Source organism: Hypomesus nipponensis, chromosome 1 (assembly GCF_054491055.1).
Source record: "Hypomesus nipponensis isolate SF chromosome 1, ASM5449105v1, whole genome shotgun sequence".
Taxonomy (NCBI): domain Eukaryota; kingdom Metazoa; phylum Chordata; class Actinopteri; order Osmeriformes; family Osmeridae; genus Hypomesus; species Hypomesus nipponensis.
In genome coordinates, this window is record NC_140361.1 from 7,379,221 (window position 1) to 7,400,766 (window position 21,546).

A 21,546-nucleotide genomic window follows, 5' to 3' on the forward strand; every position below is an offset into this window, starting at 1 on the left:
TTCCACGTTTTTTTCTTCTAAGCTTGCTGTGCACAATGCACTGTTACTGTTACAGTTCAGGGACGGAAGTTTGATATCAGTTTTGACAGAGACATCAATAGTTAATGCGAGCGAGCATACCTTTTTTGGTAGGTAGTGTTAAGGTGTAGTACAGAGTGGACCCAAACGCAGCACAGTAACAATTAGGTGATTTATTGGGTGTAGTCCTGAGTTGTGGTCTTGTTTGGTGAATCAGCAGGTCAGCAGGCAGGGACTGGGTTATTGAATCACGATCCAGGGCACAAAGAAAACAGGTTTACAGAAAGCAAGTGAATCAAGCAATGCTTGAGGGTCAAAAGCGCATACTACCACAGTAGCTGTGACAACAAGCTGACGAGGAGTGGTTGGAAAACCGGGTTGAAGAATGCAGGATGATGAGGTAATGGGCGGCAGGTGTGTAGGGTTTTGGCAGGATAATACAGGAGAACCAGCAGGGGTTGTAAAAAGGACAGGGACCAGGCCGTGGCCGTAACAGGTAGGCCTATCATTTAGAAACGTTCTTTCGTTTTGTAATGTTTTCTTAGACTACCTCAATTTTGACCTTTGCGTTGAGTCCGACACCTGGACTTCTGTAGACTGTAGAATCAAATGTTTGAGTAAGTCATGTAAATGAAAAGGAACCCATGAATGTTTGTGGATATTATCTCATGTTTTAGAAATATTGTGCTATTAGTTGAGAAAATGAAATCAAATATATTTGTATAGCCCTTTTTTACAAGCAAAGTCACAGAGGGCTTCTCGTATGCCCATTCAACTGCACCTAAACCAACCTTTTTGGTTTGCAAATGGGAGTTTGCACAAGGATATCCCCCAAGTGAAACTGCTGACTTATAGCCTCAGGGAACAAACTTTTTTCATTTAAACACACATGAATGATCGTCTTAGGCACACCCTCTACACTTCCTTCGCATTTCACAGAAAGGGTGTAGCTTGGATTTGTTTTCTTTTAAGTCTAAACATTGTACAGAACACCGGTGATAGCAGATGTGTGTAAATGGGAAATGAAATACCCTTGTCAACTTATCAAATTAGTCAACTTATAAATAAAACACACTAACACACACACACTTTTTTTAGGTGTTGAATTGTCTTTCTCCTTCTGGGTGTTTTACTGTTCCTAAAAAAAATATGTTTCATATCTCCACCTGTGTTGTCACTGGACACTAAACCGCTATTTCTGGTTGCATCAGGTTATGATGGTGTATGAAATGCAGCAGCTGGTAGGGGAGGAATCTTTGGTCCCTCTGCCTCGCGGGACTCTGCCCAGAACGGGTGCCTGCTTCCTGGCTGCAATGGTGGCGGCACTCCTGTTGATGATGGCGCCTGAGGACTTCATCGGGCTGGTTGCCACGTCGATGCTCATGCTGACGACGGGGCCCTTGCTGCACGGGGTTTGTCTCCTGATGGAGGAGTGGCTGCTGCGCTCATCTACTCGGTGAGGGTGGTAGTGTGTGTGTGTGTGAGAAGGGAGTTTGACTTCCTCTGCTATGCTTTACCCAACCGATCTGTCTCCCTCTCCCTGCTCCCTGGCCTCTCTCTTCACATGTGGTCCCCCTCCATCCCACCAACCCCAACCCCTTCCGCCCCCTCAGGTACCGCGGTAGGTTGCTGACAGGCCAGATGCTGCTCTCCTGTGTGGGGGGACGTACTCTGCTGAGCCTGGGGCTGGCGGGGCTGCTGCTGGCCCTGGAGGGGGATCATCAGACAAAGGGGGGCCGCTGGAAACTGGTGGTGCTGCTCTCTGTCCTCTACATCCCCTTCAAAAACCTGGGAATACTGGTGAGAGAGTGGGGGGAGGTTCTTGCAAAAGATTTGGATGTCTGTAGATGTGTGTACATTGTATTATGCTGAGAGGATAGGACCACGGATGCAAGACGTAAACACACGCATGGGCACATGGTCACGCCGGTTTCAGTCAAGTCTGTAAAATTCTCATTGTAGGTCACTCCTTGTTAGCTTGAGGTTTTTGTAAAATCCCATCCACTCCCTCACCCCAAAACCTCTTTGGAAAAACCTTGTCTCTCAAAGGCTCAGAGCAGAGCACATGTTGAATATCTTGAAATAGCCACAGGCAATTTCTGATCTCTCCGAAACCAAAAAACTGTGTTCCTCAAAACTCCAGATGGTTCAGTATCACTGTAAGAGGGTGCCAGTTTGAGTTTCTATGAGCCACTCTTGAGGTGAAGTGTCATATCACAACAACCTATGTCATATGGTCATTACTGTAACTGGACACAAGAACTAGGGCGACTGGCCATTATCTTACTTTTCAGATGCATGTGTAATGGCTTGATTTGTACTGCACCGGGATGATGCCATTTGGCTAGGTAATTTCAGACTTTGTGATTTGGTTTCTGTTGTGTGTGTGTGTGAATATGTATGTGTCTGTATCTAGCTTGCTAGCCTCTCATTGTCTGAAAAGTCTTTGTCTGTGGCCTTGACACACACATACACACACATACATACAGACACATACATAGTGACACAAACACACAGAGACACACACAGTAGTTGTCGAGTTATATTTTGAGGCTAAAAGCTGCAGACCTGTGTGTGCATGCGTTAGTTTGTTGTGGTATCATGATAGGCTGGACCACTAAGCCGTGTAGGGCAGTGTGTCACAACCGGACAGAGCGGGCCAACGTTGATGTTACTTTGTTATCTGTTTGTTACTTTTTTATCTGTATCTACTGTCTACTGCGTAGATGTTGCTGGCCAAGTTTTAAGAATTTTGCTGCACTGAAGCAATAAACTCTTTGATTTTATTTTTTTATTGCTCCTCATTTGGATCCTACCAAAATTATAAACAAAATCAAAGTTCCTCTGGCATCAAACTCCGTTTGTGCCAGGTACGCTCTCCCCTGCTTGGTGTGTGGGTCCACTCTTTTGTACTCTCTCTCTCCCACACCTGAGCTCCTGCTTCAGAGGGCTGAGGCATTTGCACCTGTTTGCGTGGTGTATTCTGGGAGACGTAGTTCTCCTGTCAGCCATCTTGTGGCATGGTAGCCACTCCTGGACAGGAACATAATGCCCCTCTACCACACGTCCTCTCGTGATGCCACAGGGTGTACATGGAGGTGTACCTGTGTGTGTGTTCGTCCTGCAGGGACCATGTCAGGTGGAGGTGTCTGCCATCTGTGAGGAGAAGAAGAACAATGTAGCCCACGGTTTGGCCTGGTCATTTTACTTGGGCTATCTCAAGCTGGTGCTGCCCCGTGAGTACTGTAGCCTACTATGACACGCGCACGCACACGCACACACACACACACACACACACACACACACTGCAAAGTGACATCAGGCAAACATTCATTCATTAAACTCCTGTTTTCTGTCACTCTTGTATGAGTGAATCGTGTGCGTGTGCTTACCTCCCGTTCAACTAGATTTGGAGAATTCAATTGCATCGTTCCGCACCAAACGCCCTGCTGGCCCGTTTGAGAAGCGGGGCTCCAGAAGACTCCTTCTACTCTTGCCCCTCAACGCCAACATCCCTCAGAAGCTGGAGGATGAGGACACAAACATTCAATTCCGTGACGACCTCCCCAACATACAGCTGGACAGAGCAGGGGTCAGGGGGCGGGTCTACAAGCACAGTGTCTACAGTGTATTGGACGAGAATGGAAAGGTGATTAACATTCTGATGTAACAGTGTGCTGACTGAGTCTGTATTGCACAAGACTTTAATCGTTTCCTCTCATTCCTCTCAAAATTGGCAAACTGGCACCATCCTATGGCCATATGTTGAACTAACACTAATACCTTATGATTAATATGAACTGGATTAGTTGAACGGGCAAAACAAATATAACACGGCGCTATTTCATGGTCGCCTGTGTGAACTACAAATATTCTTCAAAACCTTTTCCACTGGAAACACATTATCAATCCCCTGTTTGTGCTTCTCTGCATTTATGCAAATCAATTTACATCTCTGCTTCTTGCCCTCACTCCTATCTGTAAGTCTTTCACTCTTTGTGTGTAAACACGTGGGCTGATGCGTAAATGCACGATGTGTATGTCGTTAGTCCCACCAGTGTGCCGTGGAGTACGTCACACCTCTCCTGACGCTTTACCAGATGTCCCATGAGAGCAACTCAGGTTTTGGAGAGAGAGAGCGGAGAGAGCAGGTCCTGCGGTTCTACAGAACTTTGCAGGACATCCTGGAGCATTCACTGGACTGCAGGAACCGCTACACGCTCATCCTTCTCAATGGTTAGTGCAGTGCTGCATCTTTTTCTGTTTGTCCGTCCGTCCATCTGTCTGTCTCTGTTCTAAAGTCTGTGTCTTTCTGTGTCTGCCCCTCTGTCTGTCTGTGTCTATTTCTGTCTGTCTGTCTGTCTGACCTGCTGTCACTCATTCTTATGTCTCTTTTTACCCTATGGTATATCAGAGGAAAGCTGATACTTGACCAAACGCTTCTTCTTGTAGACGAGCATGAGGACGACCCTCATTTCCTGTCCAAGACCATCCTCAGCCACCTGCTGCAGCAGGAGAAGGAGGAGTACTGTCTGACCCCGCACCCCCACCAAGATGTTGGCCATATATTGGCACCTGCCCTACCTGGGGGGCACCACCAGTGCAGTGATGCACCAATGAGCGTAGACCCAGAACTCATGATCAGCCAGGACCTGCCAAGGTCTCTCAGGGACCCTGTAGAGACCTCAGATGAGTAGCGTTTACGTGTAGACTGTGGGAGAAATGAGATTTCTTGTGTGTTTTATTGTGTTTTCATGACAGACAGTGCTGTGATGTAGTATCTGTCTGCCTTTGAAAACAGTTTTTTGGCTGTGTTATCTTAGTTTGTTTTTCTATTCATTGTAAAAACTTTAGATATAGCACATATACTAACTACTTAGGCCTACTAACCGAGAGTGAGGTCATGCCGGGAAATATCAAACTGAGGCTGGAACGTTATCGCTATCGCTCGGTCGATACGGCAAAAACGAGGTTTGATATTTCCCGGCATGACCGAACGGTCGAGGTTAGCAAGTAGTTTATTATATGGCATTTTTAGCTTCTTTTCATTTTGTAAACGAAAATAAATGGTGCCTCTAGGCTAATTGTAGCTAGCTCAAGTCTTCTCACGCTGTGTTTCATTTGTTTCCTAGCAACTCATTACTTTTGATAGAAAGCGGACAACATGGTTCTGCTAAAATGGCTTTAATTTCAACACAAAATAACGACACAAGTGACTAAAAGAGTCTAATCTTCATCCTCACTTTTGATGACAAATCTTTTCAGCATCATCTGGATAGTAAAACTCAGCAGCTGACTCGTCGCTCATTTTGCAGATGACGTCAGAGGCCAATACGGAGCCGTATTGACCGCTGAGGAGGGCAGAATCAGAAAGCTCGTACCGTCGTTGCCATATAATAAAACCTGTTAATTAACCCTCCCTCAAGAATTTTACTTTCTCTTTTCTGACTTTCAAATATGCTATAAATTTAGTTTAGTTTAGAGGAGGGCCTCGTATAAGCTTTCAACGCTTCTTCCCTGCACCCGTTTTACCCATTGTTTTAGTATTCTTTTTTAATATAATATTTTGTGAAAATAAAAAAATCCATATTAGATCTGGATGACTGATGAAAAATAAGCATTTAGGAATGAGTGAAGAACCTGGGTGCTAGGTAATAAGATTTAGTTTGGAATTGGGCTGTGCCTGAGGCTTGGGAGGGGGACAGGGAGTGAGGCAAGTTCTGAGCAAACAGAGGAGGCCGACAGTCACAAGCCACACAGACATGTCGGTGTCTGGAACCCCTCCCTGGGTCACGTGTGTGAACACGCTTCATGATCTAGAATGTTCCTTTTTCCACACCTGGCCATGATTACACCAGATTGTTACACCTGATTCTGAGTCATGCCCTCTGCCCCCTAGTGGCAGTTTGTTGTGCTGTTCGTGTTTCCCGGTTGTGGGTGTAGCCATGGTCACCAGTTTCAATGATCAACTCACTCTGCCTCAGTCTCCACACCTGTCTCCCCTCAACTCATCAGCCCTGCAGTTTATCAACCCTGGTATTCACATCATTCATTGCCGGATAACAGTTTTGTCTACCCTTGGCAGTATACTCCCGGTTACAAAGAGAGATTGTAAGACCTAGTATTTTTTTGTTTGAAACCATTCAGTGCTGACTTGTCTTTTGCCTCCAGGATCACCAACCTTGCCTCCCAGCCAAACCGTGCACAGCATACCCTGCCGTCCTTTCTGTTTTCCGTCACCATCATTCCCCTCTGCACTTACCCCAACATTAAACCCCTCTGGACCATCCCTCAGTTTTCTCATCAGTGTTGTGCACTTGGGTCCACCACCACCACCACCCCCTCCCATAAAACTGATGTTGCTGTCTATCTCCCTGCCTCACACACACAAAAGTATATTATTTTAGATACTGTGAGCCCAGAGTGTTGATCTCCCTGACCACAGGTCTTTTGGTCAGTGTGTGAGAGGGAGAAGAGGTAAGATGAGACGAGGAGTGCAGTAATCAATGTTGGGTTACAGTCTAACAAGGCCACAGGCCACCCTGTGATTGTCCAGCCAGGTGATTAGAACTCCGGACCAGCCAGGTGATTAGAACTCCGGACCAGCCAGGTGATTAGAACTCCGGACCAGGGCCAGTTTTACCAATTTTTCCTCTGAAGACTGAGATGGATAGATATCTTGTTTGGTCTATCAGTCAGACCATCAGACAGACAGTCAGCAAACCAAACAGACCGACATTCAGTCAGACAAGCCGACAGACAGTTTAGTCAATCTTACTTGCTATTCTGTGTCATTTCCCTTTAATTTCTACATGAACTTCCTCTTTGGCAATCAACATTATGACACCAGGTAGAAAACCTAAGAAGATGATTGGCTGTGGTGTAAAGGTGAGGTCATACACAGGGAATTTCCCGGCATTGACTCAACCTAATGTGTCATTCAGAACTCAGCTCTCTGAGCTAGTTCATGCTTATTGTCACGTTAAATATATGTTGCTTAAGATAAGGAGAGGATTTTTAATTTCTGAACATTACATGGATTGTGTGTTCAAAAAAAGAATGGTGTCAAAACATGAATCTTGATGTATGCAGTGTATGGAAGATCTCTGGGAAGAGAGTGGGAGACAGACAAGGAGAGGAAGAAAAGAGGCAAACAGAAGGAGAGGAGAGCTCTCGGGAAAGGAGCTACTGGATAGAGGGAGAACAGAAGCTTACAGAGGAAATAAGGGGGGGGGGGAAGAGGACAGATACACAGTGAGGACAAAGCAGAGAAAGAGAGCAGTAGGAGCCTTAAAACAATGGTGTGAGAGTGGATCAAGTCCACAAGTTGTTGATCTCACTAGATGTGAGTTCACCAGTGGAACTCACATCTCCTGATCTGTGCTTCAGGGCATGTGACTAACCTGTGAATCAGGTGACCCCTGGATCTGTTTTAGCTGATTTGGGTCTCTCTCTCTCTCTCTCTCTCTCTCTCTCTCTCTCTCTCTCTCTCTCTCTCTCTCTCTCTCTCTCTCTCTCTCTCTCTCTCTCTCTCTCTCTCTCTCTCTCTCTCTCTCTCTCTCTCTCTCTCTCTCTCTCTCTCTCTCTCTCTCTCTCCATCCAATTCAAACATTATAAAGCATAATCGATCTGTTTCACTTGACATCAGTAGCTAATATATTGTATGCGTAGCTATAAACTGTAAATGAATACAGAAGGGAAAGAATGCAGCAGGGCCTAATGTAGGCTACGTTATCTCTGACAAAAGTGCTTCTAAGATTCTTTTTTTATTAAACTTGTTTGTCTGAGAACAAACTCAAAATAGGGTTCTGCTAGTCCGGGTTAAATGGGAGATGCGCTTTATAATTTTATAAAAACACCAATGCGCTGACTTGACAACCAAACACTATATGTTTAAACTCTACACTGGTGATAAGCTAAGGATAGGTGATAGATATTTCTGAAAGCTTATCAGGCTACATTTTTCGTAATGTTCGGGCATGTTGCGTGAGACAAACTGATTAAATCCTACACCTCTCACTTCCAAGTTAAAATGCTATGGTAACCGAAGAGGCCCGTCCCACACGTGAGCAAACTCAGCTGATGCAACGCGATTACTATTTAAGCAGCGAGACCAGCCGCTCACGACGTCAACATTTCTTCATGGAGAGAATACAGGCGAAACGTGAGAGATTTAGTGAGGCATTGGAGCTATATAAATACTCAAAATGGTCTATACCCCGGCTTTAGTCTTCGGACACGGAATGTCTGTAATATCGGAAGAAGACAGCGTCGTTGAGCTGATGAGAAAGTTTATTTATCAAATAACTTCCAGCGACAAAGGTGAACGCCAAGGAAGTCTGGAGAGCAGAGAGGATTTCGTCAAGGAAAGAAACTCTTCAAGTATGTTCCATTTGTCTTGATTTATAATTATGAACTAATGTAGCCCACAGCCTTATAAAACTAACCTATTTATTATTCGTTTTATGAGTTATGAAAGTATGGCTATATTAATGTAGGCTAATAGGTCCAAAATGAGATTGTAACGTGAAACTGTCACAGCATGTAGCAGCTGCTGCGAGTGCTGACCAGGCAGGCTACTGTCAGCTGATAATGGGTCATCTAGTGTCCTCGATTTCTCAACCACGAGTGTTTCTGATGAGCAATCAAAAACAAACATGTTGGATCGTCTGCCATCAGGATTCTAATAATATACAAGTTGGAAGGGAATATCTAGGTCGGACTTTTGTAGCCTACGCATTTTCTATTGCATATTCTATTCCATCCCATTTTTGTCAGCTAGAAGTTGTAGCTCATGTGTCATAACACCGTCTCTTCATTACAGATATATGGTTTGAGCCGTCGGTGGAATATGAAGAAGCCTTGCTCCAGCGGAATGTGAGCCGGGAAATAGAGCGTTGTCTCTCCAATGCCAAAGCCTCAAGTCTCCGCTGTCAGGTGTTGCTCCTACCTCGTCCGCTGACCGCAAAAGTCGCCCGGGATGTGGTGCGCTCCTCGGCGGACGAGCCTTGTGGGTTGCGTGGGGCGTCTATCAGTATCTACTTGGAGAGTAAAGATGCCTTATTGTCACTGGGAACCATTTCACCAGATCCGGGCGTCACTCCTACCTTTGAGCTGTCTGTCGTCTTCAAACTTGACAACTACGGTTGGCCACCACTCAAGCACATATTCGTTCATGACAAAGTGTTGAAACTGCGCCCTGAATACCGGCTAGTGAAGAAGAAACTCTACTCTTCCGCCAGTCCAGTTATTCACGACTTTTACTGATAAGAGATGTTGCTTCTTAGTCGATATCAGGCCACCATAATGTACATTCCCTAGGATTTTGAAACGGAAATTCTGTTGCACTATATCTGTTGTTGTTTTTTAACTTAATGCACACCACTGAAGCACACCTAATCTTGCTTATGTGTAAATGAATGTAGACAGAAATAATGAAATCAGAAAGGGTTGAGTGCCTCTGAGGTACTACTAAAGTGATGAATGCATAAATTGCTGAAGAAATGACTGACAATGCCAGTGGTAAAGACAACGATCCCACTCTGTTACTTATAACCCAACATTTTTGTACCATGTATATTCTTGCATGTTAATGTGATGTCTTACTTGAAAACCATGGAAACCTCACATTTGAAGCAAGCTGGTCTTGCCCTGACTGTTTTACCATCTGACAATTATGCTGCTGTATTGTTTAACAAAGGAATGTCAAATAAATACTATTTTCACAGTAACATTTGTGTTTGCATAAAATAGTATAGTTTAATTAAAGTACAATCCCTCAGGCCAAATCTGAGTAATATCAGTTATCTTTTAATAAACAATTTTACAACAAAACGCACTATGAAATGAAATTAACAAAATGTACAGTATACAACGTCCAACACAAGTACAAAACTACTCTTTTGTACTCCCTCTAACACATGGTGAACACACATGATTCCTTGCAGCATATGTTGTAGTTATTGGCTAAAACCTACACAACAAACTAGGCCCTCACCCTCCTGTGTCAACAGAAAGAAAATTCCTCATCAACCCTGCCCATACACACACACACATATATATATATATATATATATATATCTTTGCCCTCTGATAGGCCAGGTTAATTTGTTGTCATGGGATTTGTTGTCATGAGATGTCCCATGACAACAAATTAACATGGCCTATCAGAGGGCAAATAGAGCTGTTACTGTACGGATTTGACCTATCATGTAACTTCAAATATAGACCAGTGTGTAGTTGTGGGTGGGGGCAGAGGTTGATCCAGAAAGTTCAGGCATACTCCATAATGTAATAAAACACATTCAGTTCTGCGAAGCTGCTGGTTACCAGTGCCAACTGTCAATCTAGATCAATTTTAAACTGGAATAACTGGTGTGCTGGCTTTCCATTGGTATTTTATAAAGAGAGCACTGACACATTTCAGATGGCCTGGGGATAAGGACTACATAGAACACACACACGTACGTACGCAGGTGCGCACTCACACGCCCGCGCGCACACACAGACACTGCACCTGGCAGACACGAGTGACCAGACTACATGTATAACCCATCAACAACAATGAACAGAAGCTATTCCACAAAACATTCTGTGATCTCATCGGACCAATCTCCGACAAGTCTCTCTTTAAACGGCCTGACCTTTTGGTTTGGGACATTCTCTTTATTTCTTCATCTTGAGGTCGGCTTCGATGGCGGAACGGCGCCCCCTCGTGCCACCGTCCTGTGAACAAATAGAGAGGTGGAAGGGAGGAGAGGGGAAGGTCAAAGTTGAAAGATGACCAAACAGCATCCTGGAAAAAACCCAGGGGTGGCTTGCAGTTGGCTCGCACATAACACAAGACGATCTCTGCTGTCCGTCAGAGGAAACGAAGGAGAAAATATATATACAAATGAAAAGATTCAAAGAAAGGAAAAAACATAATAATAATCAACCGAAAACAGAAGGACACTGTGAACCAGACATGCAAAGTCACGTCCAGGAGAACCACTGGGCACACGAGAAGGAAAATGAGGAATCACACGCAAACGTACACATATCTCACACACACAAACATACATAACCAGAATGGGTCTGTTCCAGAACCAGTTACTGAAGGTCCACGACTTGGGTGACGAGTGTTAAGAGTATTTAGAGCATGTGGGAGGAGAGCGGTAGATGTATTTAGTGTGTATGACTGATGTAAACACAGGTGAGTTAGTGTCTGTGGGCGTGTGTACGTGTATTGGAAGCCTGTCTGTGTGTGTAACAGAGACGTTGAAACAGAGTATGCGCGTGACTTGACCTGGTGACGTTTGACCTTTGACCTGAATACTTACAAAGAGAGAGAGAAGGAAAGCGGGAGAAGCCATTGGGACACTGTCCTGTAGAAGGACAAACATTACAGTGAGAAAGAGAGACACACACACGCTCTCTCTCTCTCTCTCTCTCTCTCTCTCTCTCTCTCTCTCTCTCTCTTCCAAGAAGCATCCAACACAACATCTGGTACACTAGCCTTACACACACACACACACACACACACACACACACACACACACACACACACACACACACACACACACACACACACACAGACATTAGGGAGGTGCATAGACTGATGAGGACTCAAACAGGGACACAGACTCACACACACTTCTGACAGCCCAGTGAAAAACACACAGGCTCTGCAGAGTATGGGACAGACAGACCCTAGAGAAAGGAAATGGAGGCTGCATGCACCTATGGGGAGTGAAATGGCTGTGAGATCAGAAGAGAAAGACGAGTTATTAAGATGATCGGTACGGTATACAGAGGGATGAGCAGGGATGCAAAACAGTTTGCCTGGCAACAGCTACGATTCAACACACTTCAATTCACAGAACTTTCTATGTACACCAGAGGGGCAATTCCTGTCAGTATCTAACATTTTACACGGCTAGGCTTGATTCAATTTGCATGTGTTGGCTAGCAGCCAATACAGCAATCTGCGGAGTGTGTATACGTGCGTTCTACATCAGCGTGTGTGTGTGTCCCCTCACCTTGTCGACAGGCTCCCCGGGCTTGCGGCCCCCCTCGCGGCCCCGCAGGCTCTTGGTGCTGACGGCCGACTCGGAGGTCTGCATGATGAGCTGCGTGGCGAGGAACTGCTGCACGTGCTCCAGGACGTCGCGCTGCATCTCCAGCGCCATGTGGAACACGTCGTGGTCCGAGCTGTTGTACATGACGGCGTTCTGGAACATCAGCATGATGTCGCGCTGGAACTCGGCCGTGGTGCGGATCTGGCCAGACTCTATACTTTTCTTGATGGCTGACAGGTCCATGGGCCTGGAGGGGTGGGGTGTGGCATGGAGAAAGAGTGTGTGTGTGTGTGTGTGTGGGGGGGGGGGGTGGAGGAATGGAGAAAGAGTGAGTGTGTCAGCTGGGGTACAACAGAATGAGAAGGTGTTCTTTTGCAAAAACGATATAACTATCTACTATCAGTATATTTTTGGTGTTGTCTTCCATCAGGTGCTCTTTCACCCTGTGTGATCTAAACACAGCAGCAATAGCTAGTTCTGTAGCTCACCTAGGTTATCTAAAGCTACACAGACCACCCTGCATCTGTTTCAGTCTCACCTGTGTACAATACTGTGGTAACCGGGGGCGATGTCGTCGGACACAGGCTGCAGGAACACACTGGCGTACCTGCATGAGTGACGACGGTAGCAGACATTCAGACCCAATGATTGTGATTGACTGTGGAGAAGGGGGGGGGGGGGGCGGAACCGAGAGGTGCTGACCTGTGATTGGCCGCTGCTCTCCACACCAACATGATGGCTTTCTTCCAGATCTTCTGAGCCTGGACAGCTTCCTGGTCCTCCCCACATATAGAACTGAGAGTTGAAGGGACGGGGGAGAAGATGGAAGGATAAATAGAGGAAATGATCAGGGGGGGGAAGAGGAAGCAAGACACGGATAGCAAAAGAGACAGAAATGAATTAAACTGAGAGAAGAAAAAAAAAGCTGACAAGAAAGCTTAAGACAGCAAAACTTCTTCCTCAGTTTAAACAGAGGTCAATAAGCTCCCCGCTGGCCTAAGCACTATGGATGGATACAAAACTGTGGATGGATACAAAACATGTGCACAGTAGGGCCACTCACAACTGAGAGGAGGCAGGACTGCTGGCCAGCGAATCGGCTGTGGTGTAGCGCTGGGAGGAGAGGCCGTAGCCATCCTCGCTCTCACTGGCTGCTGGCTCCACCTCGGACAAGTAGTGGCCCTCCCCCTCTCCTAGTTCCTCCTTCAGTTCCATCCCTTCGTCGGGATCTCCGTCGCTTCCTGCGTCCTCATCCTTCACCTCCTGCACACACGCACACAGAATGGGAAAGAAGATGAAGATGACCCATTCAAACCATCTGTACACCCGTTTCACTCATTGACTATTTTCAGAACGTGTTCATTACACTGCACCAGACCTGGTGTAGATAGTAGATCCTTGCAGCATTAAATTACCTTGGACTCCTTTCCTGAGATAGAACTATCCTCTGAGTCTGCAAGAATAAATGTTTTTAATTAAAAAAACAACTAAGGAATGTACACATCAGCCCTGACTGATCTATAGGGTGTGTACGTGTGTTTGTGTGTGTGTATGTGAGACCTACCTAGACAAGGGAGTTCCGGCTGTGTCCACTCTTCACCTTCACTTTTCACAGTGGCGCACAGTGTGCCTTCCTCTCCGGTAACCTCATCCTCTGTGACCTCATTTACTGCCGGGCTGTTGTCAAGGGCAACAGAGGAAGTGATGCCATCAGTGCCGCCAACTTCCTGGTTTTCAATCCCCTCATCCTCCTTCTCGTCCTCTGGCTGCTCCTGTTCAGTTTCTGCCTCTGTATGTCCCTGAGGCTCCATCCCCCCGGGGTTAGCTTCTGCTGTATCCCCATCCTGAAGCTCCTGAATGGGATCTGCTTGTACTGTGGCCCCCGGCTCTGACGCCTCCTGGGACTCCCAGGGGCCGGAGAGGGAGTGTCCCCCAGAGACAGCCTCTTCACAGAGGGAGAGAGCGGCCTCCACCGCCGCCGCATCCAGAGCCTCCACAGAGTCATCCACCTGGGAGAGAGAGAAAGAGGTAGAAGGAAAGGTAGAGAGACAGAAGGAAAAAAGAGGAGAGACGGAAAGAAACGTGGATAAAGGGAGAAAATATTAATGAGAGCTCAAAAGCACCTTTGTTTTTTTCCCCCACGCTAAATCACACACACAGTACCTTCTCCTCAATGATGGCGATGATGTCCCCCACTGTCTCCAGGTCAAGCTCGTCCCCCATGTAGGAGACGGACACCAAATCTTCCTCTACAAGCCCCGCCTCCTCGCCAAGCTCTGGCCCCACCTTTACAGCCTCAACTCCTGGTTCTGTTCACAAAACACACAACTGAGGTCACCACAAATTGGGCAAGGGTAGTTGAGGCAGTTGGGGATTAGAGGTAGCTCCTATACTTGAGAGAGGAAGATCGATAGACTTAACTAGGAGAACTGTGAGAATAGAAAGAGGGGAGGGGAGGGTGAGGCTGACAGAATAGTAACCTGTGCTGGGTGGAACAGGGCTGGCCAGAGGAGGGGGAGGAGCAACAGTGATGGGGGGAACAAGACTTTCCATTGGACGAGACAAGGAAGACGTATCTAATGACACACACACACATTTTCAACACATAAGGACAGCACACAAAAACACCAAATGTAAAACACCACAACACATTTAGATGAGGAACATGTATAAATAGCCTGGTGGCCAAAGTTACCTGCAGGGATAGCAGCAATGGCAGCTGAAACTCCATTAGCCAATCCAGCTCCAGCTTCTCCATCGACCACCTAAAAGGATATTACATTATTTCAAAGAGGCTTTTGTTTTGATTATATGTATATATATTATACAGACATTATATTTTCAATATGTGTAATTTTACTATGTTTAGAAACCCAGCACTTGTAAAATCTAGGTATATCTCACAGTACTTGGTAAAAATTCTCAATTTATTAGGGTATATGTATTTATATATGTGTTCCTGTTTTTGCCTGCTGCAATGCCACAATTTCTCCTTAAAGTACCTACTACTACTACTACTACAACAACAATCAGAAATCCATTCCCCAAACAATCAATCTTAGACCAGTCTGTCAAAATGAATGGATCACTCTCCCAATTTATGATTGATCCTGTATCTCTTTTGTGTGCCTCTCACCAATCTTGGGCTAGAAGATATTAGGCTGCCTTTCTTCAGCAACTCAGAGAGGAGGGGGGAGGGTGGCGGCGTGGACTTCTGACTGAGGAGCCTCTTCTGTGGGGAGTCGTCTACCAGAGGCCCCAGGCTTCCCTCTTTAGGCCCTGCCGCTGGAGTCTCAGAGGCAGGCATGAACACACCTACAACCTGGGCCTTGAATGAACAGCGGAGGGGGTAACATTTAGAGACGATGGCCTTGGCAGAAGGGCAGTAAATACATTGGTCTCCTAAGTGGACCAAAAAAACTACCAGAAAAACATATGAAACATGCAACTTCACTTTTAACAATTTCAAAGCAACCTGTTCACGTAAAGACCCAGGTTGTTGAAGTCAATTGTGGTGCGGGCTCCTACCACACTGTTAGCTGAGGTGTCCTCGGTGGAGGGCGTGGCTGTGTCCATGGGGGGTGCAGGGGCGTCGACCTGGGTGCCCTCCAGGCTGGCGGGGCTGGCCCCCAGGGGGGAGCGCACCGTCACACTGGGCACCCGCTTTGGGGTGTTCTTCACTGCCTGGCGAGCTGCATTCAAAACATACAAACAAAACTTTCAGCACATTATGCTAGAATGTTTTTATAGGGGCTCAAATACACAAAACATACACTCATGAAATTGCATTAAAACACAAACAATCCACAAAGAAATAAAAGCAGGTGTCACATGCATACATGGGGCTCACACACCAAGAGTAAACTGATTCTGCAATTTAAATACAGTAGTCTTGTTGGTTGACAGACTGCAGATTACAGCAAAGGTTAAAATTCAAAATCAGACAGCGAATTGTTGCTCAAATACATCAAACTTACCCTGATAGGCTGTTTCTGTTGCCTTCTTCTTTAAGTCTGCGTCCTCTTCTTCCTGCTTCTTCTTTCTGAGGTAAACCAATAGAGATTTGTATTTCAACACATTTTAATGACATAAAACCCCCCCAAAAAGTAGATAGGACACTGAGACCAGAAAGTGGGTAGACAGATGAACAAACAGACTGACAACACAACCAGGTAGACAGGTGAGCTGGTGTCTTACTGGGAGACCTCTGCCCACAGCTCCTTCAGCTGGGAGTCCAGGTGACCACTCTGGATCAGATCCACCTCCTTTTTAAGCTTCCTGTCAGGGCAGGAAGTGCAAGGTCAAGTACAAAATTCACACCGGAAAATATCCCTTCCCGTAACCATGCTTTGGAGCACAGAGATCATTCTATGTGGTCAAATCTCAAACGTTAGGAGGTGTGTGTGTCCTTTAGCAATGCTCACCTGTATTTCTCCTGTGTCTCTCTCAGCAGTCTCTTGAGCTCCTCTATCCGCTCAGCGGTTAGTCTCCGTACAATCACATCCTCAATAGTCTCCACCACTTCCCCCTTCTCTCCACGTTTACGCCTGGCAGGCAGAGTATGGGCACACTTAACTAGTTTCTGCAATCTATCTAACCTTGCAGTAACACATAACATCAAAGAGAAGGAGTTATCATACTGTTACTGTATGTTGACAGAGTACTTACTTTGGGGCCTCTGTGGTCTCCAGCAGCTCAGAGTATTGAGAGGCACAGTGCTGTGAGGACAGACAGAAAGCAAAGTCAGACATCTAACTGCAGAGTTTTGACAAGAGTGTGTGTGTGTGTGTGTAGATTACAATGATTCCTATTACCTTCTGGGAAAACCAGTCAGGGGGGCGTCCAGACTCAGAGAAAGGCTTGATAGCTCTGCTTACTGAGACCCTGAGTAACAGACAAAGAATTCATAATAGATGTAGACTTGATTCATTTGTTTAGTGGTTCACAAACGATTGACACAATTCTAATAAGTACGAGTCTTTTACCAGTTCTGGTCTCCACTTCTCATAACAGATGATGCAAGGCACAGTTTTTCTCTCACTGACCATGGTTCTGTCGGCCCAACCGCCTGCATCTTGTGTTCTATGGGACAAAAGGACATGACGGAGAATGTTATGATATTAAAAATAATCTTATTATTTTACTAGGCATTATGTTTTGCTGGAGTAGGCAAAAATAGACGTGAACCGTCGTGGGGGAACAAAAAATGTGGGTCAGACAGACAAAGCGTACACAACATAGCGCAACCAGCTCCTGTAGCACGACGAGTTACGTGATCTGTACAGCCCAAGACAAATTATAAAACGTATGGCATCTATGGCCAAAAGCTGGCAAATGACTAAAGTAAGCGAATTACGGTGCGTATTCTGTATATTTGGACCACAATTGTTTAAGCGACTACTCATTATGCTAACTAAGTTAGCTAGAGAGCTAACAACCTATTTAGCAAGCTCCCGACCCTAGCAACCCTGGCCACCTGACGTGTAAACTAGCAAGATTAGCAAGATTGCTTGATTGTGGAGACATCACATTAGAAAGCTACAATATAATATGCAGTTACTTGACATTAAAGTATAGAAGAAAGGAGTGAAAGAGATGTAAACATTGATACTCACTCCCGACTCCGCTCGCCATATTTCGTAGACAACAGTATACAATAAGACATTGGTTCCACCTAGTGGACAAATAGCGACATTGCAAGCTGTAGAAACTATGATTGGGTATGCAAGTGCTTAACCAACAGGTCCAAACCCAGTTTAAAAAGTATTTGTAGAACAACTGAACATAGTACATAAAAATGCAAACGAAAGACAAATGTATGATGGCACCTGTAATAGTCTGACATGGAAAGTTGTGAGATATTTGGCAAATATTTTCCAAGAAGGAAGTAGCTACTAAGGCACCAGAGAATGGCTCCTCAGAGGAATGTGTAAAACTGTGAGGTATTCTTAAATCATTTGAACGTTTTACAAAAACAGAACTTTCACATATTGACATAATGTCTTTTCATTTATTTAAGTTGCACTGAAAGCTGTGACCCATCAGAAACTGTAACTGCAGAGGGCGCTGCTGCACATCGTCTGCCCGTGCGTGTTAGACAAAGGAGGGCGAAGAAGAGCGTCTACGCAAACGGCGTACATTACATCCATGGTGCAAGCTGTGTGATTATTAGCGGTTTGTCATTGCTTCCTAAAAGGAGAATGAGTAAACCCCTGGTGATCATATTAACCACCTCAGGCATAGTAACATATGTTTATCTGAAAGTAAATGAAATATATTAAGGTACATTTTCTCTGAAATGTTTCTGAACATGTGTTTCTTTGTGACTGCATGCCCAGTTACATTTGTAATAACCTACCTAAAACCTTACACCAGACCTATTTAAAATGTTAAATAATCGTATTCTACTGTAAAGAAAAAAAAAAACTAAATATCTAATGGACCAGGACATTGGGTAAGTTGTCAGAATATGTGACCCCACCGTAACTGCTTAACAAAGGAGTTAAACTTCCACATCCTCCAATAGTTTGCATGGCCGGTGTCAACTGAAGTCTCATCTCAAATTAAAGAAATATATGCAGTTACTGGATAAGAAGTGAATCATATCACATTAAAGATAAAACCTTCGCTCGTTTGGCTTGGTGTTTAGTTTCCACACAGGTGGCGCTAAATCGGAAGAATAATTCGTTAGATATTGAAGTATACCGGGAGTTGAACTAAGGAAAAGACCTATGAAAACTTCACGTGTGTTATTACATCAGATAAAATAAATATTTGGAGGATGCGGGCATCGATCCCGCTACCTCTCGCATGCTAAGCGAGCGCTCTACCATTTGAGCTAATCCCCCGGTGAAATATGCATGTTGTAATGTTAGACCATGACATCAGTAAAACGATGCGCCAATTTCTCCACTAGATAGCACCCTAAGACAAGATAAAAGTACTAGAAAGGAAACGTTTGCAGCAGTCTGCTCGTAAGCTGTAAATAAAGCTTGTTTATTAAGCAATTTTTATTTTTGATTACCAACCTTTAAGATTTAATATAATCTTTTTCAGTTGCTTACATTTAATAAACTGACAGCTTATCAATTGAGCTTGACCTTATAGTTTCGACACAGAGAGAAAGAAAGAGAGAAGGAGAGAGGGAAAGAAAGAGAGAGATGTTAAAACGTCCTTGGGGAGAAGAGGGACAGCATGATAGCAGCTGGGTCACACACTGGAGGACAGAGTTTACTATAGAATATTTGGGGTGAATTGACCACACTCGCTTGTGCACACGTACATGCAAAAACACACATTTGGTTGCTGCATGGTCCCTCTGACCTAGCTGATCTTTTTCCAGGTGCTGGGGAGTCACGTCCCTGCAGCCCAGGCTGAGCTACCACACTCCTACTGCACTGCAGGTGTGTTTACGCTGCCAAGGGGGTCCCTTTATCTCTCTCTCTCTCTCTCTCTCTCTCTCTCTCTCTCTCTCTCAGTCTCCTTTCTTCTTTGTCTCTTTCTGTCTCTCTCTCATTTCTCCAGTATGGCATGTTACGCTAAGTAAATATCGATGCAGCTACAGCTTTTGGCCCCAAAATAACGCTCCATAACGCTCTTGCCTCAGAGTCAAAACATATAGACATACTCATCACAGAGGAACACGTACACAAAGTGCTGCATGCATAGATGGAGACTATTATTTTGATGTACATGAACATGAGTACATGAGTACATGAGTTTGCTTTAACAAACAAACACAAAAACACATGCACACAAACACACACTCACTCAAACATATGCAAAACACACACACACACACACACACACACACACTGCAATTCCCCACAGGTGAATGTTAAGAGAGCTGCTGACATAGGTTTTATTACTGCTGTGTAATTAATAACAGCATCATGCCATTAATGTGTTTTCCCTCTCTCTCTCTCTCTCTCTCTCTCTCTCTCTCTCTCTCTCTCTCTCTCTCTCTCTCTCTCTCTCTCTCTCTCTCTCTCTCTCTCTCTCTCTCTCTCTCTCTCTCTCTCTCTCTCTCTCTCTCTCTCTCTCTCTCTCTCTCTCTCTCTCTCTCTGTTCTCCCCTGCCTCTTTCCCTCCATCTCCTCATCCCACTCAGCTATTCTCTTTCCTTCCTTGGGTGCCTTTCTTTCTTCCCCCTTCTCCAACTGTCTTCAGCCCTCCCTCCCTACGTCTCTGTGTCTCTCTCTTTTCCCCCTCATTCCTTCTCCGAGAACCCATTAAGTGGAGGAGCTCTAAGCTCTGTGCAGTGGAGGGAGATAGCTTTCTCAGCTCCTGGCCCTCTATTCTCATCCTCCTCTCCACGCAACTGCTCACTTCTATTTTCCCTTTCTCCTTCATCTACCTTTTCTGTCTGGCTTGAGTTTGTGTGGTTGCTTGTTTGATGTTAAATACACAAGACACTGTGAAAACATTTAAAAACTCTCATCTCTCTCTCTCTCTCTCTCTCTCTCTCTCTCTCTCTCTCTCTCTCTCTCTCTCTCTCTCTCTCTCTCTCTCTCTCTCTCTCTCTCTCTCTCTCTCTCCCTGGGGAATTGTATGATGTCATGTCTTCTACCCATCCCTAGGGACAATAACCAATTACCCAAAGTGCTCTGTCCCCCCTCTTACCTCTCCCCGTCTTCCACCCGACACCTAACCTTTCACCTTGCCATTATCCGTGTAGTGACACCTCACAGTGACACCCCCGTGTGTGTGTGAGCTCATGCTCTTAGCTCAACATGTCTGTGTCTGCATGCATGTACGCATGTTTTGGTGTCACTGTGTCGGTGTTTATGTGTGTGTACTGTGTCCTGGCATGAGCTTGTGTCCAGATGCATGTGTCTGCTGTCTGCCTCATACATATGGGTGTACAGTTTGTGTGTGAGTCATAGGTGGGACCAGCGCTGAGGTCACCCCCCCCGTCTCTGCCCAGCCACCCATGTGACTCAGTGACAGCCTATCATGTCAAGCTGCATCTGATTGTTTGAAGGGGAGAACATTAGGGGTAACACTTCTATGGTTTGCCACACGGAGTTTCTCACCTCTGAAAAGCAGTTCATCACAGCCTTCCTCCAAACACACACACACACACACGATGGGCTTATAATAAACACGGCAGCTGCGAACAGGCTGTGTATGAGGTTCTGACACTTCTTATGGCTTGTGGTGTTGGAATTTTTGTCATAAAAATGGAGCGACCAAAAGAGAGGGAGAAAGAAAGAGAATAAAGAGTCTATAGTACATGAAAGAGACATGACATTTTCCACCCTTAGCAGCAGAGAAAACGAGAACAATACCGGATTCTCCTCAAGTGTATTTGGCCTGAAGAAAGTCTTTGTGAATGAGACTGTACAGTGCGGGGTGGTGGTGAGGGTGGTGGTGGGGGGGGGGATGTTTGTGGGGTGACTCATGCAAAGGTTACCCATGGAACTGAGTGGGCGAGAGCTGCACTGACACATGGACCCACAGCATTGGCA

At 45.4% G+C, this 21,546-nt stretch overlaps 3 protein-coding genes and 1 non-coding gene across 6 annotated transcripts; 2 read left to right on the forward strand and 2 right to left on the reverse strand.

Annotated features, from left to right (window-relative positions):
• The first annotated feature begins 440 nt into the window (after nt 1-440).
• On the forward strand, nt 441-5,112 carry sting1 (stimulator of interferon response cGAMP interactor 1). 2 transcript variants are annotated; one of them, XM_084699018.1, is made up of 7 exons: nt 441-514; nt 1,230-1,474; nt 1,632-1,818; nt 3,146-3,254; nt 3,426-3,667; nt 4,068-4,254; nt 4,471-5,112. In XM_084699018.1, exons 2-7 carry the CDS (start codon nt 1,233-1,235, stop codon nt 4,713-4,715), a joined length of 1,212 nt encoding a protein of 403 aa, XP_084555144.1. In that variant the 5' UTR covers nt 441-514; nt 1,230-1,232; the 3' UTR covers nt 4,716-5,112. The 2 variants fall into 2 exon arrangements, with proteins under 2 accessions (XP_084555144.1, XP_084555145.1); XM_084699019.1 differs by lacking the exon at nt 441-514 and having other exon boundaries at nt 1,151-1,474.
• Nucleotides 5,113-8,127: 3,015 nt separating this feature from the next.
• Nucleotides 8,128-9,749, forward strand: LOC146302280 (DNA damage-inducible transcript 4-like protein). The gene is made up of 2 exons (XM_084674754.1): nt 8,128-8,400; nt 8,843-9,749. The coding sequence occupies exons 1-2, from the start codon at nt 8,226-8,228 to the stop codon at nt 9,283-9,285; spliced, it is 618 nt and encodes a 205-aa protein (XP_084530880.1). The 5' UTR covers nt 8,128-8,225; the 3' UTR covers nt 9,286-9,749.
• Nucleotides 9,750-9,806: 57 nt separating this feature from the next.
• Nucleotides 9,807-17,766, reverse strand: brd8b (bromodomain containing 8b). Of its 2 annotated transcripts, XM_084674558.1 has the most exons (19): nt 17,693-17,766; nt 17,063-17,159; nt 16,892-16,961; nt 16,746-16,795; nt 16,502-16,624; nt 16,275-16,355; nt 16,055-16,119; nt 15,606-15,769; nt 15,214-15,405; nt 14,773-14,842; nt 14,558-14,653; nt 14,241-14,386; nt 13,642-14,086; nt 13,493-13,530; nt 13,141-13,340; nt 12,780-12,872; nt 12,616-12,684; nt 12,039-12,324; nt 9,807-10,743 (listed from the first exon to the last, which is right to left on the reverse strand). In XM_084674558.1, exons 1-19 carry the CDS (start codon nt 17,709-17,711, stop codon nt 10,684-10,686), a joined length of 2,364 nt encoding a protein of 787 aa, XP_084530684.1. In that variant the 5' UTR covers nt 17,712-17,766; the 3' UTR covers nt 9,807-10,683. The 2 variants fall into 2 exon arrangements, with proteins under 2 accessions (XP_084530684.1, XP_084530768.1); XM_084674642.1 differs by lacking the exon at nt 14,558-14,653.
• Nucleotides 17,767-18,852: 1,086 nt separating this feature from the next.
• On the reverse strand, nt 18,853-18,925 carry trnaa-agc (transfer RNA alanine (anticodon AGC)). Its single transcript has one exon. It is a non-coding gene; the product is annotated as a tRNA-Ala (tRNA).
• Between the last annotated feature and the right edge of the window lie 2,621 nt (nt 18,926-21,546).

Bases quoted from the DNA above. Each gene is read 5' to 3' on its own strand.
- sting1 (XM_084699018.1), top strand. From the start codon at position 1,233: ATGATGGTGTATGAAATGCAGCAGCTGGTAGGGGAGGAATCTTTGGTC. The intron at 3,255-3,425 runs GTGAGTACTGTA...CCGTTCAACTAG, and splicing joins TCTCAAGCTGGTGCTGCCCC to ATTTGGAGAATTCAATTGCA. The intron at 4,255-4,470 runs GTTAGTGCAGTG...TTCTTCTTGTAG, and splicing joins CACGCTCATCCTTCTCAATG to ACGAGCATGAGGACGACCCT.
- LOC146302280 (XM_084674754.1), top strand. From the start codon at position 8,226: ATGGTCTATACCCCGGCTTTAGTCTTCGGACACGGAATGTCTGTAATA. The intron at 8,401-8,842 runs GTATGTTCCATT...TCTTCATTACAG, and splicing joins CAAGGAAAGAAACTCTTCAA to ATATATGGTTTGAGCCGTCG.
- brd8b (XM_084674558.1), bottom strand. The intron at 15,406-15,605 runs GTAGGAGCCCGC...TGTTCATTCAAG, and splicing joins ACACCTCAGCTAACAGTGTG to GCCCAGGTTGTAGGTGTGTT. The intron at 12,325-12,615 runs GTGAGACTGAAA...CCACCCCTCCAG, and splicing joins TACCACAGTATTGTACACAG to GCCCATGGACCTGTCAGCCA.